General features: G+C 42.1%; 1 protein-coding gene and 1 long non-coding RNA gene across 11 annotated transcripts in view; both read right to left on the bottom strand.

Annotated features, from left to right (window-relative positions):
* Positions 1-18,575, bottom strand: part of dicer1 (dicer 1, ribonuclease type III) — a 266,759-nt gene that overhangs the window by 215,690 nt on the left and 32,494 nt on the right. For all 10 annotated transcript variants that reach the window (XR_009798317.1, XM_061842862.1, XM_061842866.1 and 7 more), the window contains exon 3: positions 4,965-5,127. Coding sequence is in view for 9 of the 10 variants with exons in the window: in XM_061842862.1 (XP_061698846.1) it covers positions 4,965-5,127 (163 nt within the window). In the remaining variant the exon portion in view is untranslated. The remainder of the gene's footprint in view (positions 1-4,964; positions 5,128-18,575) is intronic.
* The window catches only part of LOC133512866 (uncharacterized), a 12,489-nt gene continuing 9,576 nt past the window's right edge, over positions 15,663-18,575 (bottom strand). The window contains exon 4 of the long non-coding RNA XR_009798320.1: positions 15,663-18,575. This exon is cut by the window's right edge and continues 2,517 nt beyond it. This is a non-coding gene — a long non-coding RNA (uncharacterized LOC133512866).

The following is an 18,575-nucleotide window of genomic DNA, read 5'->3' as shown; positions in this document are numbered from 1 at the left end:
TGCTCAAGTTCACGTTGCCGTGGAAACCGACTCGTCCCCTTGCCAAGTGCACGCCACAGTGGGAACAGACTCGCCACCTCAAGTGCACGTCGCAGTGTTGGCGGTTCCGAGCAGAGCTCACGCGGCAGTTGGAACTGACCCGCTCCCGAGACACGCCCACGTGTCAGTTTCGACTGACTCTCCGCCTACTCAGGTTCACGTTGCCCTGGAAACGGATTCGCCACCGCGCCACGCCTACATTGTTGTTTCTACGGATGCACTGCAAGCTCACGTGGCAGTGGGGACCGACCCGATGCCGCCTCACGTTGCTGTCCAGAAGGTGGCGACGTCTCCACAGCCGCTTCTCATCCGTGCTCTGGAGTGGCCGTGGCGACCGGCCCGCGGACGCTCCACACTCCTGCTCTGTCGGCGACGGGCACGCCCTCACGTTCCTGTCCAGGAGGGGGCGGCGATGGCGCCGCCTTCTCACGTTCCTGTCCAGGAGGGGGCGGCGATGGCGCCGCCTTCTCACGTTCCTGTCCAGGAGGGGGCGGCGATGGCGCCGCCTTCTCACGTTCCTGTCCAGGAGGGGGCGGCGATGGCGCCGCCTTCTCAAGTTGCTGACCAGGAGGGGGCGGCACTGGCGCCGCCTTCTCAAGTTGCTGACCAGGAGGGGGCGGCGACGGCGCCGCCTTCTCAAGTTGCTGACCAGGAGGGGGCGGCGACGGCGCCGCCTTCTCAAGTTGCTGACCAGGAGGGGGCGGCGATGGCGCCGCCGCCGCCTTCTCACGTTGCTGTCCAGCAGGAGCTGGGGAGTTCTGTGGAGCCACCCAGGAGCTGGAGAGACTTTGGGGTGGCGGTCATGGCTCTGGTCCTGCTCTCAATCATCTTCTTCACTCCTGAGTTCGCCCAGCCGCTTCAGGACCTGGCCTCGTTGGCGACCAATCACTGGTCGTCTCGCAACCACGGCGTGGGAGGTTTTTATCCAGAGCAGTTGCCTGCCTCGTTCTGGTTCCTGCCTCGCCGTTTGGTTCCTCACAGAGGTCGTCCGCCCGAATCGCCCCGTGGGGACCCTGGTCCTTGGCGTCCGGGTCGTCCTCCTGACCTGTCCACCCGGACGCCTCGTGTTTGGTGGCCTGGATGGTCACCAGTCTGGGATTCAGGGGGGGGGGGGGGTGCCCTCCTCCGGACCCTCTTCCACCCACCCCTGCCTGTGTTAATTGTGTGGGTTTTTTTTTTCGTTAAGGCACGTCTGGGAGCCGTGCCTTTGAGGGGGGGTACTGTCATGATCCTGCCGCTCCAGCACAAGGTGTGCGGGTGCGCTAATTGGGAGGCACACACCTGTGCCTCATGCGGGCTGATCATCCCCCATATATTTAGGACCCAGTGACAACTGGTCAGCCGCCAGTTCGTTGAACTGTATGTCCCGTTCCAGCACCCTCGTATTCCTGACTGAACCTGTGTGTACCGACCTTCGTCCGTTCTCCGACCAACCCTGTAAGCCTGACTCCTTGACACTCCTGCCTGCGTTGATTGGTTCCCCGTGTACCGACTCCTGCCTGTCCGCTCTTCTGTTGTCTTCCCGACGTCACAACTACCGCTGCTGCACCGGACTACCTGCTCGATCCCCGACCTCGGCATACAATAAACGTCTCTTCTTGAACTACCTTGCGTCTTCCGAGTTCCTGCATTTGGGTCCTACCTCTCGTTCCGATGGGACGTGAAAGTCTCAGCATTCTGTGGCAAAGCTATAGTCTCCATAAAATTAGTGGCAGTATTCTCATTTATGTACGTAAGTTTTCTTTCGGTTTGTCCCATTAGGGGTCGCCACAGCGTGACAGTTCAGATGAAGGCTCATATTTGTTTGGCACAGTTTTTACGCTGGATGCCCTTCCTGACGCAACCCCTCTTGGGGAGCAGAGGCCCCAGTGAGATATTAACTCACGACCCCTGGTTTACCAAACCAATGCTCTAACCACTGAGCTTCAGGGCCTCCAGTATTTTCATTTATGTACCTTTTCTTGATGAGGTTATCTAAATTTTTCAAAGAATTTTAAAAATATCCACAAACACGGTACAAAATAGCCATATCCTTCATGTCAACAATAACATAACTATATATAATTTCAACATCCTTAGAGATGACCAAGTCTAAGATGTGACCTTGAGTGTGAGTTGGACTCTTTATATGTTGAAAGAGGTCAAATGTGTCTCATATGGCAGAAAGCTCTGTCAGTATTTTGAATGTTATTGTCAATATGGGTGGTAAAATCTCCCCTTATGTCAAAAAATTTGTTGTCAGTACAAATAACTGGATAGTTCTGAAAAATCTATAGATGCTCTATTGTTTTTTGGAGGTCTATAAAATTAATAAAATAACTTCCTTATGTGTTTTTATACACTAGGCTAATAAGGGCAATTCTGATTCTGAACTAAAAACATTCAAAACAGCTAAAATCACCCAATATAATTTATTTACATGTAAATAATGACTTTAAAATAACAGCAATACCACTGCATTTTTCCCTGTTATACACTTGTTCATAAAATCGAAATTTGCTGGTGTTGCCTCATTTAAAATGCTCTTAGAGCTACTTTCTGTGAACCACGCTTCATTTAATAACAAACAGTCCAGATCATAGGCCGTAATAATGTCATTAATCATCATGGAATTTTTTTTTACCCAGTGACCTGATTTTAAAGAGAGCGAGTCTCGCAGTGATAACAGGAGACAATGGTTTGATATATTCCCATTTTATCCAAACTAAATTAGTAGCACTACTTTTTTTTGTGCCTTATCTCTCTGATGAACTTTCTGTCCCTTGTAATTACAGGAATGAAAAATGCGTGATCTCCATGGGGTCCAAGCTTTTCTGGAAAAGACCTGGCAAAGAGTCAGATTTACAGATGAGATTCTTCAAGGGTGGAGGAAGAGCCTTTCGCATCTTAGTGGACAGTGGTTTCAGGGGAGCAGGGATGAGATGAAGTTCTTGGTGCGGTATGGGCTGGACTCCAACAGTGACAAGATTATTCACCTAATCTATCAGAGCCAACATGTACTGTAGATTGTTTGGTTCTCTTAAGTCATAGAGGGGAAATTCTGCATTGCGGATGGTTCCAGTGGGCCAGGAAGAGTAAGAGAATGCTGAGTACTGGCTCATTTCATTTGACATTTGTTGCTCTGATTGTTTGGATGATCCAGATCAAGTCTGTCTGCACCTTGTCCCACCTTATCTCTTGTTCCTCTGAACGAATGGAAACAACTGCATCCCTTTCATTTTTGATTTTTGTAAACATTTCAGGGCAGTGAATGACGTACACAGTAAAAAATGTTGGCAGCCAATAACTTAACTCGTCTATTTAGACAAACCGTCTGCCTTGTTAAGATGTCTGCTCTCCCAAAAATGCAGAAAGTGTCAATGAAACTCAAGAGTTCCTGAGCCACTTATTCAATTGACGCAGCCTAAAGAAACATTCATCTCCAAATTCTACAAGTGTGGGAGGTCTGCTCATAAAAACCTCAGCGACCAAACGTTACACTTTTGTTTGGGTATTCAAGAAATCACGCTTCAGTAACTCTGATTGCTGCATGAGAACATCCAGAGTCCCTGTGTGTATAATGACAGATTTCCCAGTTGGGTGCTGATCAGTGATTTCCAACATTTTTTGAGAGATCAGACACCGGGTCATGAGTAAAACATGTCACTGCAAAAGTGTTTTACATCCTTGACAACTCCATCAACTATTACCATTTCGAGTCCCAATTTTGTCTTCTATGATTGAATTCCATACCTTTCAGTGGTGGGGGGGGGATAAGCATTCTTGGCCAGGGTCTTGTAAAAGTGCCTCAAATGTATTTCTAAGTTTGACAATGTTCTGCATTGACTCATGATTTTTTTTTTTCTTGCTCTTCACTGTTACCACAGTCTATGGCCGCTCACTCAGGGTTGAGCCAGCCCGCAGCGCAGCCCACCCTCGATTCCTCGGTAATCTGCTGGTGGTTTTGTGTCCTCCCTTTTAAAGTCGCCTGGTCTTGTTGGAAGATATTACATGCTAGCTAATACGGGGAGCTGCTCTATTGCGCCACACACACAGACAGGATGTGCATCATGGCTAAAGACTGACATCTCTTCTAGCCAATGTGATGCCAGGAAAGTGCTCCATCAGTGGCCAATGGCAGAGCAGCTCTATCGTGCCACTTTCAAACCAGACTACAGTACAGGATGTTTACGTTCGGAGGAATCCAGCGGCATTTTTTTTTTTTCTTTCGTATCCCGAATTTCTTTCGTAACTAGAGACAAAAAATTTCACGGGAGGCTTTCCGTAACCTGAATCTTTCTGAATCATTAGTAAAGACTTTTGTAAGTAGAGGTGCCACTGTAGTTATCTGATATTTACATTTGTTTGATGACAAAGTACGGAAAATTTGCAAAAATATAATATTTTGAGTCGGCAGCCAATACCTTTTCATGGCACTGTATGTGCAACAATGCTCAAAGCAAGGTTCATAAAGACATACTGTAGATGATAGAATTTGGTATGAAGATGATTGGCCAGCACAGAGTCCTGCCTTGTGTGGTTATTATTTTTAACATCAAAAATTTGTATTTGCAGCTTTCAGTTATCGAGAGTTATATTTCTACCTTTGTACATCAACAAACAGGCATACTTTATCTTGTTTTTTTTTTTTTTTTTTTTTGGGGGGGGGGCAATCACTTCAAATGGAAGTTCACAACCCTAAACCGGAATACAATACCTTTCTTCTGATGATGTATTGTTTTACGCATGTCTTCCAGGTCAACTGTGTCTGTTTGTACATAAACCTTTGAAGTGTTGAATGCTCACTTTCAAACTAAACTATCAATTGTCCACAAAATCTCACAAAGTAAAGTTCAGAAAAAACAGCAATGAAAAAGGTACCAATTAGTGAAACAAAATTGAATTTAAGACAGACAGAAAAAACATGAATTTTATATTGACAGTACCTGAGTTGACAAGGAATACAGTCCTCTTCGCATTTCCTGGGTATTGTCCACGGATTTGGTGGGAAAGCTCCTTTGTTAGTAGAACTGCAATAAATGTCTTCCCTGAGTCAGTATTTAAGCAGACGATAGTATTACGTTCAAGAGCTGCTTCAAGAAGTTCAACCTGTGTAGGAGATTCAAGTCATGAATGGGGTGTTACAAGAGAAATTTACAAAATCCAATTTACAAACTTGATGTGAAAAAGAATTCAACTACCATATAAAGGCTGACACAGTGGGTATAGAATGTATTTGTATTCCCTTGAATTTTTATATTCATATTCATATTCCAACCATTTTCTAAAACCATTAGAGTTCCCCCCCCTCAATGTACACACAGTACCCCACCCATATTGACGGAAAAATTGGATTGTTGAATTTTTTGTAGATTAAAAAAAAAACTAAAATATCACAGCCATTTGTATTCAGACCCTTAACTTGGGTGCTGTCCATTTCTTCTCATCATCCTTGAGATGGTTCAACACCTTCACTGGAGTCCAGCTATCTTTGTTATACTAATTGGACTTGATTAGTAAAGCCACACACCTTTCTACATTAGACCTCACAACTCTCAGTACAAGTTAGAATAAATGAGAACCATGAAGTCAAAGGAACTGCTTGAAGATCTTAGATTGAATTGTGTCAATGGACAGATCTGGCCAAGGTTAAAAAAAAAAAAAAAAAACCTGCTGCATTTAAGGTTTCTTAAATTGAAGATGTTTGGGATGACCAGAACCCTTCCGAGAGCTGGCCGTCGGACCAAACTGAGCAATTGGAGGAAAAGAACCTTGGTGAGAGAGGTAATGAAGAACCCAAAGATCACTGTGGCTGAGCTCCAGAGATACAGTTAGGATGTGAGACTGAGTTCTAGAAAGTCAACCATCAATGCAACGTTAAACTAGTCGAGGCTATTTGCTTGGGGGAGAAAAAAAACCTGAAAAACTCCAAGATGGTGTGATATAAGAATCACTGGTGAGATGAGACCATGAGAACTTTCTGGGTTTAATTTTAAGTGTGGAATGCCAGACACTACTCATCAGCTGTCCCAAAAATTAACCATGGTGGTGGCAGCACCATGCTGTGGGGGTGTTTTTCCCCAGCTACAGGGCCAGAACGACTAGTTGCAATTGAAAGATGAACGCAGTCAAATACAGGGATATCGTGGATGAAAACCTCACTCATACTGATCAGGCGCAGCAGCTTATTGCTCTCCCTATTAGAGCTTCTTTTTGTAACTCATCTATGTTTTTGGGGCACTTTGCTCACGTATGCCTTGGCATTACATTGCTACTCTCGCCAGGAACTTTTGGACCTCGGACATCGACACAAAACAGCAGTATTGAGCGACTTTCACCGGAGACAACAATCTAGACAAACTAGAAAGATCGATGGGTTCATCATGTATTGTTGTTGGGCCAGTGAAATGGCGCAGGCAGAGGAAGGAGTGGAAGTAAAAAGCGGGGCTATCGGGCCAGCCGATTCTTAAGGCAAGAGAACAACCCACACAGACTACCTCTTCCAAGCCTGTACCTCAACAACGCCAGATCAACTGCCAAAAAAATGGACAACCTTGAACTACAGCTTGAGGATAATTGCTGTTCATGACTGCTGCATACTCATAACGAGGACGTGGCTTCACCTGAACATTCTTGATGCAAGCGTGCGGGCCGCACCCCTGCACTCCTGGGATCAAACTGAAAACTCCAACACAAAGACGACATGGGGGGCTCTGTGTATACCTTTATGACTGCTTCAACAACAGCATGGTTACTGAGAGGACACAGTTAACCTGACATTAATTATATATCCATTAAATGCCGGCCCCTTTTGCGACCCAAGGAAGGTAAATTATGGCCAGGGACTTTAATAAGGCCAATCCGAAGCTCCACCAGCATGTTAAATGTCCAAAAAGAGGTGCAAACACGTTAGACCGTGCGTACTCCAAGATTAAGGATGGCTACAAAGCCACAGCCCTCCCCCACATTTGTGAGTCAGAGTACATCTCCCTGTTATTCATCCCTTCATACATCCCCTTCAGATGCAGATCCAGGCCTACCACAAACACTAACAATCTGGCCAGAGACTGCACTCTCTAAATTTCAGGACTGCTTTCAACAAACAGACTGGGACCATTTTGCACAACAGGATGTGGACAGATACTAAGGGCTGGACTGGACCATATCAAGTTCTGTATGGAAATTTTGTGTGAGCAGAATGTTTTTTTCCTCAAATCAGAACCCTGGATGACCAGCCAGGTCCATTCAGTCCTCAGGAGCCGCAATACTGCTTTCAGGTCAGGTGACAGAGCTCTTTACAGAAAAGCTCAGGGTCAACTGAAAAAAAGGGATTTAAAAAAAATAAAAAATAAAAAAAGAGTACAAGAGGAGGATCGAGACTCATCTTGCCACCAACAGACCATGGGAGTGGGTGGCAGGATCTATAATGCCTCAGAAACTTCATAGGCTGTGATGCAACACCAGGAGATGCAAGAATGTCATTATCAGAAGAGTTCAACAGCTTCTTTGCATGCTTTGAATCATCTCTGTGACACTCAGCTGCTCCAGTGCTCCCACCACCGCCACCAGGCTCCAGTAACTGTACCTACAGGAACACGATGTGAGCGGTGTGGTCCTGACCGTGAACCTGAGGAAGCCTGCTGGCTCAGACGGAGTACCTATAATGAACACTAGAATGATCTTTGTGGATTATAGCTTGGCCTTTAGCACAATCATTCTGATGATCAAAATGGACATCGTTGGCTTCCCTCCTCTCACATGTACTTGGATCAAGGACTTCTTAACCAACAGATTCCAGGCTGATCATCAGCTCTCAACCTTGCTCCACCCATACACTGAGCACCGGCTCACCACAAGGTTGCGTGCTAAGCCAACTCCTGTACTGTCTCTACACCTTCAACCACAGCCCAGTCCACAAAAATAACATTGCCAAATTCGTTGAACACAACAGTGATCTGATTGGTCTGATCTCAAAGGGAGGCGATTTGCCTTAAAGAAAAAAGATCCAAAAGCTCACAAAGTGGTGCATAGACAGTAATCTCGCACTGAACAAAGGAGATCATTGCGGACTTCAGGAGGAAAAGAACTGAACCAGCTCCAATATCCATCAACTGTGAGTGTGTAGAGAGAGTCCGCACATTCAAGTTCCTGGGAGACCTGATCTCTTGGGAGCTCTCATAGCTAGAAAATACCCCAGGAGTCATCAAGAAGGTTCAACAGTCTCCACTTGCTGAGAACTCTCAGGAAAAACAACCTGATCTGTTACAGCTGGCCTTCTACTGCTCATCCATTGAGAGCCTACCAACATATGGTTTCTATATCCGGTATGGGAGCTGGTAGACAGAGCAAGGCTTCAGACGACAATCAAAGTAGCACAAAAGATCGTTGCCTACACTCTCTCCTCCGTGGCACACATCTACAGTGTACGTCTCTCAGTGCCTAAGCAGACCTCGGAAAATTAAGGACACTTCACACCCGTTATCAACTGTTGAGTTCATGCCATCTGGAAAGTGGTAGACATGCGCATTTTATTCCAGGCCATCACCACCCTGAACTCTCATCTTTCCTCTAGCCATGCTATTAATGCAAAAGTATGCTGATGTCAATATCTTGAGCAATAATTTTTCTGCATTCCATTTGACATTTTTATTCTTTATTTATTTTGCTTTTATGTATGCACTGACTCATCTCCAATTTTGTTGTACAGTTTCGTATGGTGACAATAAATGGCATACATTCAGGACCTCAGATTGGGGTCAACAAGACAATGACCCTAAGCACACAGCTAAAATAAAGGAGTGGCTTCGAACAATTGTTGGAGGGTCCAGCCAGTGCCCTGACTTAAACCCAATTTAGCATCTCTATAGACCTGAAAATGGCTGTCCACCAATGTTCATTATCCATGCTGACGGAGCTGGAGAGCATTGGCGAGGAGGAATGTCAAAGAATCCCAAAATTCAGGATTTAAAAAATGGCTGTGTTGGCTGAAAAGGGTGCTTCAATTGAATACTGAGCAAAGCGTCTCAATACTTACGGCTGTGTGAGATAAGGTTTTCGTTTAGAATCTGTAAAAAATGTCAAAACTGTTTATTTTCTGTCAATGTGTGATTGCTGTCCGGAAGTTACCCAGGGGGGAAAAAAAACTTCAATGAATGGCAAATGGCTGCAATATGACGAAAAGTAAAAATTTTAAGGGGGTCCAAATCCTTTTCTCTACCCATCATTAGCATTTGTCTTTTTCTTTGGATAGTTTTACATTTCATGTGTTAAGACAAGTGTTTTTTTTCTTTTTCACTCGACAGAATTTCTCTTACCTTAGTGACAGTTTTGACTGTCCTTTCAGTCTTAGAGCTGTCAACACTTCCTGGTGTGACCAGTCAAAAAAAATGATCAGGCAAGGAAACCATCAAAAAGTTTCACTTTATTTATTCTGAATTCAGTGAGGTCAAGGAACCTTATTGTCACGGAAGTTTGTGTACTTTTTTTCAGGTTTTCCTGGCCTGATTAGCTCTTTTCAAACATGTCACACCAAGAAGCAGACGATGAAGTAACAGCCAAAACTGTCAGCAAGGTCAGATCTCATTTTTTTTTTTGTCAGAATACAAAAATCGAAAATCTAGAAATTGATACAGTGAAACCTCTAAAGTCCATCTTTAAGTTGAAACTAAATGGCAAAAATATACCAAATCTCAGAAGAATATCCACATGCAATGAGGGAATCATCTATGTGAACTTTTTGAAATTCTTCAATTTCTGCATTAAGTGGCCATAAAATGCGGTGTGATCATCGAAATCACAAGAACAAACAATCTGGTTACTACATTTTCACATTCATTTAAAATACCATTAACATTCACAAGACAGAGGAAAAAGTGCCCCTGTGAATGAATAACTCCTTGACCCTTTTTGGCAGCAATAACCGAAACCAAATGTTTTCTGTAGTTGCACATCAGATGTGGATTTCAATCAGGATGAATTTTGGACCATTCCTCAAAACCATTATAGTTCTGTAAGATTCCTGGGATTTCTGGTTTGTACAGCTTTCTTGAGGTCATGCCGTAGCATCTCAATCAGGCCGAGGTCAGGAATTCATATTTAAACATGTACATAGCTGAAAAAGTTTGTAATTTTATGTAAAAGTCTTGACATTCTTCAATTCAAGGTTAGACATTGCCTACAAATAAAGAATAGTGGCTGCACGATTATGCAAAAAAAAAAAATAATCAAGGTTATTAAATCACAACTGCGATTTGCTGTCAACCAGTTTAGGGTATATCCCACCTCTCACCCGAAGATAGCTGGGAAAGGCTCCAGTACGCCTGTAACACGAGTGAGGATAAGCATCACAGAAAATGAATGGATGGATGGATTAAATTACAATTATTCCTAGTGTTTGGGGAAATAAATGTCTTGCATTCATCTAAAAAAAAATCTTAAAAAAATACCTTTTGATAAAAATGTATGCAAGAATTCAAATTTACCAAGGGCTAGCGAAATATACTATGACAGACTACAATTATGAATTGCAACTTTTGCATAAAAGGCAATAACATTATTTCTGCAATCACTTAATTTTCATTTCAAAATCCCTATCAAGATAGTGAAATATTAAGGATGAGTCTTGGTCCCTTGTTCTACCCTGAGGACAGCTAAAACATAAAAAAAAACGTAGTAGTTTCAGAAAAACTCCTTGACTATTCTTGAAAGGCCCAGTCAAAGCCCTGAATCAAGCATCTCTGGTGAGACCTGAAAATGGCTGCCCCCAACTAGAGAGGATTTGCAATGAATGGCAGAGGATCCCAAACCTAGTTGTGAAAATTCTGTTGCATAATTTGGAAAAAGACACAGTGTGTTAGTTCAAAAGGCTGCTTTACTAAATACTGAACAAAGGGTCTGAAAACTCATGGCTGTATATTTCATTTTATTTTTCCTTATTCATCTGCAAAAAACTTTTTTTTTTCCCTCAACATAGTGTGCTGTGTGTACTTTGATGAGGAAAAAATGAACTTAAATGATTTAAGCAAATACAGGGTTCCCTCACTACTTTTTGCAGCTTTAGTGCTTTGCGGTCCCCCCCCCCCCCAAATAAAAACAAAAAAAAAGGCGGTATACAAGATACAAGGCGTGTTGATTGGTCCCCGGCGCAACATCGACCAGTGACAGGATTTATCTCGTGACCTGATTGGCTGCAGATCAAAGCATCACCTAAGAACTTCCATTCCACCCTTTCCCTTCCTTTTCACCATCTTCGATGCTGTTGACTGTCTGCGCAATAACCTCTCATGTTCACATTGCCCCCAAAGTGCTGTGCTGATGGAAAGCTTCTTCTGAAGTGCCCAAGAAGAGGAAGATGATGATCAGCGAAAACTAAAACTTTTGGATATCAAAGACAGCAGAAGTTAAGCTTCTATGGTGCGGCATTATTGCATGAACGAATCCATGGTGCGCCACAGAAAAGCCGTAAAACCACTTCAATAACTTTCGATAAGCGAAATGTTTGGTGACTGCGAAATAAGAGGTTTGTTCAAATGTCAAATGGAAACTGCATTAGCTTTGTGGATAGCAAATAGCAGAAAAAGCTGCAAGGAGGGATTCACCCCCTCGAGGACGAGGATTTTCTGAAAGCAAAGGTTGGTTTGAATTTTTTTTTTCAAGTGTTACGGCCTTTCTGTATGGTGAAGCTTCCTCCGGCGATAACGATGCTGCTCGTCATTATGTGAAGGAAGAATTTGCGTAAGACATAAACGACAATATGTTACAAGATGTTGAGTTTAGCAATTCCGTTTGACGGGTTTATGTCATTGAATAATAATAATAATCAGAATAATAATAATAATAATTCAATTAACCAACAGAGGTGAAAGAATGACAAATTTGGGTGTGTTTTCTCATTGTTGTTAAAGTTTGGGGCTCAACATGTCAGCATCTTGGTCGAGCCAGAAAGAATGGTCTGAAATGCGATGCCCCCGGTGACGTCACGGAGCAGGGTCAAGGTTTTGTTTCCTGGTTCTGGCTGTGAAAGCTGGCAGATATCCAGATATTGCGTGGATTTTAAAAGTGTTTTGTTTTCAATTTTTTTTTTCATTTAATGCCCAAAATATATGTACTAATAATAATATTACTTGAGATTGGAGGGTTTTTTGGTACATAGAAATTTTGGACAAAGTCCTTAAAAGTCAGTGTTTATAACAATACCATATGAAAGACGCATGCCAAAAATGGCATCCACGGAAAAAATCCCAGGCAAAAACCTCTGCTGTCAGAAAAGAATACAAAGGCTTGTCACACATTTGCAAAAAAACATCCTCAAGACATTTGGAGAAACATTCTGTGGATTGAAATTTTTGGAAAGGGTATGGCCTGTTACATATGTCATAAAAATGGCAAAGCATTTGATAAAAAGAAGATTATGCCAACAGAGAAGCATGGTGGTGGCAGTGTGATTGTTGATCTGGGGTTGTTTCCCTGCCTCAGAACCAGGACAACTTGCTGTGATTGATGGAACAATGACTTCTGCGATGTATCAACAAATCCTGAAGGAGAAGACTTGGTGGTGGAACCTCAAAATACATGAAGTCATACAATGAAAGATTAGCGAAGAAGTGGGACAGTGACAAAGATGGAAATTTATTCACTGGTGCTGGTAGTGTGCTGAATAGATGGAAAGACTACTTTGAGAAGTTGATTATGAAAGAAAATGAGATTGAAGAGTTGAGGAGGCAAGTGTGAGGGACCAGAAAGTGGTAATGATTAGCAAGGGTGAAGTTTGAAAGGCACTACAAAGGATGAAAAATCTAAAGGCAGTTGATCCTGATGACATACTGGTGGAGTTCTGAAAGCAATTTGGAGAGGTGGCTGTTGAGTTTTTGACCAACTTATTCAACTAAATACTTGCGGGCGAGATGATGCCTGAAAAATGGAGGAAAAGTGTGCTAGTTCCCATTATTAAGAACAAATGTGGACGTAGAGCTGTGGCAACTATAGAGAAACAAAGATGATGAGCCGCACAATTACGTTATGGGAAAGAGTAGTGGAGCCTAAACTCAGGACAGAAGTAAGCATTTGCGATCAACAGTATGGTTTCATGCTGAGAAAGAGTACCACAGATGCATTATTTTCCTTGAGGGTGCTCGTGGAAAAGTACAGAAAAGGTCAGAAGGAGCTACATTTTGTTTTTGTAGACCTAGAGAAAGCCTATGACAGCGTACCAAGAGAGGAACTGTGGTACTGCATGCGGAGGTCTGGTGTGGCAGAGAAATATGTTAAAATACTACAGGACATGTATGGCGGCAGCAGAACTGTGGTGAGGTGTGCTGTAGGCGTAACAGATGAATTTAAGGTAATGGTATGAATGCATCAGGGATCAGCTCTGAGCCCCTTCCTGTTCGCTAAGGTAATGGATAGGCTGACAGATGAGGTTAGACTGGAATCCCCTTGGACAATGATGTTTGCAGATATTGTGATATGCAGTGAAAGGAGGGAGCAGGTGGACGAACAATAAGAAAGATGGAGGCATGCACAGGAAAGGAATGAAGATTAGCTGAATTAAAACAGAATATATATATATGCGTGAATGAGAAGGGTGGAGGGGGAAGAGTGAAGCTCCAGGGAGAAGAGATAGCGAGGGTGGATGACTTCAAATACTTGGGGTCAACAATCCAGAGCAATGGTGAGTGTGGTAAGGAAGTGAAGAAAGGTGTCCAAGCAGGTTGGAACAGCTGGTGGAAGGGGTCTGGTGTGGTATGTGACAGAAGAGTCTCTGCTAGGATGAAGGGTGAAGTATGAAGTTTATAAAACAGTGGTGAGGGCGGCCATGATGTAGGGATTAGAGACGATGGCACTGAAGAGACAATAGGAAGCTTGGATAGGATTAGAAATGAGCTAATTAGAGGGACAGCGAAAGTTGGATGTTTTGGAGACAAGTTTCGAGAGAGCAGACTTTGATCGTTTGGAGATGTGCAGAGGCGAGAGAGTGAGTATATTGGTAGAAGGGTGCTGAGGATGGAGCTGCCAGGCAAAAGAGTGAGAGGAAGACCAAAGAAAAGATTGATGGATGTTGTGAGGGAAGACATGAGGACAGTGGGTGTTAGAGAGGAAGATGCATGTGACAGGCTTAGATGGGAAAAAGATGACACACTGTGGTGATCCCTAACGGGACAAGCCGAAAGGAAAAGAACATGATAAAAAAAAAAATTCTCAAGGAGAAAGTCCAGCCATCATTTTGTGCCCTCAAAAATCAAGCATTGTTGGTTCATGCAACAGGACAACGATACAAAACATACAAACAAGTCCACCTCTGAATGCCTAAAAAAAAAACAAATAAAAAAAAAAAAACAATTACAGGTTTTGGAGTGGCCAAGTCAAAGTCCGGATTCAAATCTAATTGCCCGTTTAAGGTCAGACCACTGAATCTCAGTTCATGTGAGAAGGGGTTCCATCACTTATTCGAACATCCCACAGAGCTACGTCGAAGCCGAATTATGCATGAATAGAGGGATATTAACATCTATTCCTCCATAATTAATCTACAAAAAATCTCCAGTATGGTGGAGTTGAAATAATTCTGCAAAGAAGAGTGGGACAACATTCCTCCAGAACGATAAAAAAAAGACCACCAATGATCACAAATGGTTGAGTTAAGATATTGCTGCAAAGGGTGGCACAAACCGCTTTTAGGTTCAGGGGGCAATTACTTTTCACAAATGGTCAGAAATGTTGGAATTTTTTTTTAGTGCTTTAAAAAAATGTCTATTAAAACTGCATTTTTTATTTTCTTGGTTTAAATGAATTGGTTTGATTTGAAACTTTTGTGTGTGGGGAAAAAAACTAAGGTGGGCACACTATTTGTCCTTGTCTTACTTGTTTTGTACTTGAATTCGTTGTTGTGGATTTGTCAGTTATTTGAATACCTTTTGTGGTCAGTACCAGTATAACCACACAACTTGTCACCATTTTATAAGTCCACTACAGAACTGGAATTGTTACTATCATCATACAAATACGAAATCCCATTGTCAGGGAAACAACCCATGCTGCCCCTGCAAACGTATATTTCCATTTGTTGTCATTCCTTCCAAACAAACCCAAGAAGTTTGAAATGGACATTGATGTCTGTTAACGGTGGCCCGTTGCAGATTACAACAGCTAAGGCCTGATGATCGACTCAGGTGAGTTTTACTTCTATCTTATGGGTCATGAAATATTGACATATGTATAATGTAATATTAGACATCCATGGTTCATTACATTACTGAGTGAACACTTTTGTTAATTTATCAATGAAAGGTGTATATGTAGTAATTTTCATTTTTTGTACACTTGTCAAAACCTGTCAAAAAATGTTCATTTTCAGCATTGTGGGTGAAAAGCACTTCATAGCTCAAGTGATGTTCTTTAAGGACACTGGCCGATCAAAATTGAAGTGACACAAGCCAGTGATCGAACATCAGACAAACTCTGAGAATGACACCTGTAAACTATAGATCTCAAAATGACCTACAATGTTATTTTTAGTTTTATATATCTTGTTTTAAATGCACAATTTATGAACAAGAAGGTACTGCTAATGAACAGGAAGGACATACAAAGTGTAACTGGTTTCTGGTGGCAACTGTGAAGAATGAAACATTCACTTTCAGTTTTTTTATTGATGAAAAAATTTAATTTTCAAAACGACAGAGGTAAATGTGAAGACATTTCTGGAAGTAAATTTAAAACAAAGGTACAAATAGCTTCACAAATATTTATAAAGTAATAGTAGTGTTCAAAACAAAAGCAGTCCAATGTGACTAAACAGATTAATCCAGTTTTTCCAGTCCTATAATTTTTCATGTATAATGTGCAAAATATTCCAAAAATATTTTCAGTCAACAGAGTGCATAATATTTAGGTATAGATTAAAAAAAACGAAAATCTGATTTTATAGTCGTGTACAGGAACAAAGGGTGGTAAAAAAGGTAAACAGCACCTTGTGAAACTATTCCCCTTGAACTTTTCAACCTTTTGCCTTATTTCAGGCTTCAAACATAGAGATATAAAATTCCATTTTTTTTTTGTCAAGAATCAACAAGTGAGACACAACCGTGAAGTGGAATGAAATTTATTGGATATTTAAAAAAAAAAATTAGCAAAAAAAAAACCTCAAAAGTAGACCGTGCAATATTTTTCAGCCTCCTTGCATTAATACTTTGTAACGCCACTTTTTGCTGCAATTACAGCTGCAAGTCCCTGGGGTATGTCTATCAATTTTGTACATTGAGAGACTGAAATTCTTGCCCATTCATCCTTGCAAGACAGCTCGAGCTCAGTGAGGTTGGATTGAGAGCATTTGTGAACAGCAGTCTCGATTGGATTCAGGTCTGGACTATTGACTTGGCCATTCTAACACCTCCATACCTTTATCTGTGAACCATTCCATTGTAGATTTTGCTTTTATGTTTTGGATGATTGTCCTGTTGGAAGATAAATCTCCGTCCCAGTCTGTCTTTTGCAGACTCCAACAGGTTTTCTTCCAGAATGGTCCTGTATTTGGCTCCATTAATCTTCCCATCAATTTTAACCATCTTCCCTGTCCCTGCTGAAGAAAAGCATGCCCAAACCACGAGGCTGCCACCACCATGTTTGACAGTGGGGATCGTGTGTTCAGGGTGATGAGCTGTGTTGCTTTTACGGCAAACATATCGTTTTGCATTGTGGCCAAAAACTTTGATTTTGGTTTCATCTGACAAACACCTTCCACATGTTTGGTGTGTCACCCAGGTGGCTTGTGGCAAACTTTAAGCGACACTTATTATGGATATCTTTGAGAAATGGCTTTCTTCTTGCCAGTCTTCCATCAAGGGCAGATTTGTGCAATCTACAACTAATGGAGCTTTCCAACCTGTCAATCACTCGTACAATAATAGCCAATTAGAGAGCCGCATTGTCTTAACCCCTGGCGTGACACGTCCCTCTTGCCGTATTGTCCCACAAGCAATGCTGGTTGTCAGTAGCGTGCGCTTGGAAATTTTGGATCAAGGCTTGCGGAAGACCGCACGTACAACTAAATGTGGACAATATCAACAAACAAGGCTGTATGTTCAAAGGTAAGTGAAGGAGAAGTACTTTCTCCGAGTTTGATTGAATTATCATCAGTGGTTTATACATTGCAAGAGAACAACTTTCATTTTGTTAGTGGATCACTGACCTGCTGAATGAAGTGTGGAATATTTTATGCCAAAGAGTCGGGTTGGGGATGAGCGATGTCATGCAAGAGAAATGTCTATTTGCCTATTCATATCACATCAGACTCTTAAGACAGAGCACTGTGTTCGATTACGAACCAAGTCAAATGAATACACCCACTCACTTAGAGCACAATGATATTCCTCGTGATCTTTCCAAGTAAAAAGTACTCACCCTGCTTTACATGGACAGTACAATTCCACTATTTTATCCTGTTGGATTTCAATATGAAGTTTATGAGGCGTCAAACAAACTTTTTTTCAAACTTGCATCGATCGCCAACATTTCGCTGTAACTCTGACATTGCATCCTGCCCCATCCAAAATCTTAATACTGTGTATATATCCTTGCCTGAAATAGTTGAGACCTCTCTGTAGAACTCTGTTGGACAAGTCTGACGCATTTGGCAAAAAACATACCAATATTTTTGGAATACGCGAAAGAGAATCGATTTCAAACAAGTTATGTTCAATCACCATTTTGTAAGCTTGTGGGACATGCTACGGGGGTGGAGCTTAAGTTAGCCATCGGAAAGGTCCATTGTTGTCCTATGGAGAGACTCTCCCACCTCAGGTCTAGATCTCTGCAGAGTGTTGGGCATGGGCCTCTTGACTGCATTTCTAATCAGTCTTCTTGTTCGAGGTGAAAGTTTAGAGGGACAGCCTGGTCTTGGTAGATTTGCAGTGTTCTGATACTCCTTCCTTTTCAATATGATTGCTTGCACAGTGCTCCTTGAAGCTTGGAAAATGTTTTTGTATCCAAATCAGACTTTAAACTTCTCCACAACAGTATCTCGGCCCTGCCTGGTGTGTTCCTTGGTCTTCATGATGCTCTCTGCACTTTAAACAGAACCCTTAGACTGTCACAGAGCAGTTGCATTGATACTTGATTACACACAGGTGGATTCTATTTATCATCATCAGTCAACATTGGATCATTCGGAGATCCTCACTGAACTGAGTGAGTTTGCTGCACTGAAAGTAAAGGGGCCGAATAATATTACACGCCCCACTTATCAGTTTTTTTTTTTTGTTAAAAAAAATGTAAAATATCCGATAAATTTAATTCCACTTCACGATTGTGTGCCACTTGTTGATTCTTGACAATAAATGAAAATTTAAGTTTGAAACCGGAAATGTGGTGAAAGTTTGAAATATTCAAGGGGGTCGAATACTTTCACAAGGCACTGCACATTTACACTTCAATATGATATTCAAAATCTTATGTTGCACATTTATATAACGGTAATGCGTGCCACCTGAGATTCCTGACAAGCTTGCGGGAGTTTGCCATTTTACAGTCGTTAGCGTAGCACATTTGTTGCTACTTCATCA

This window comes from Syngnathoides biaculeatus, chromosome 15 (genome assembly GCF_019802595.1).
Source record: "Syngnathoides biaculeatus isolate LvHL_M chromosome 15, ASM1980259v1, whole genome shotgun sequence".
In the NCBI taxonomy this organism is placed as follows: domain Eukaryota; kingdom Metazoa; phylum Chordata; class Actinopteri; order Syngnathiformes; family Syngnathidae; genus Syngnathoides; species Syngnathoides biaculeatus.
Note: the sequence above shows the minus strand (reverse complement) of the source record. Positions and strands in the feature narration are given on the sequence as shown.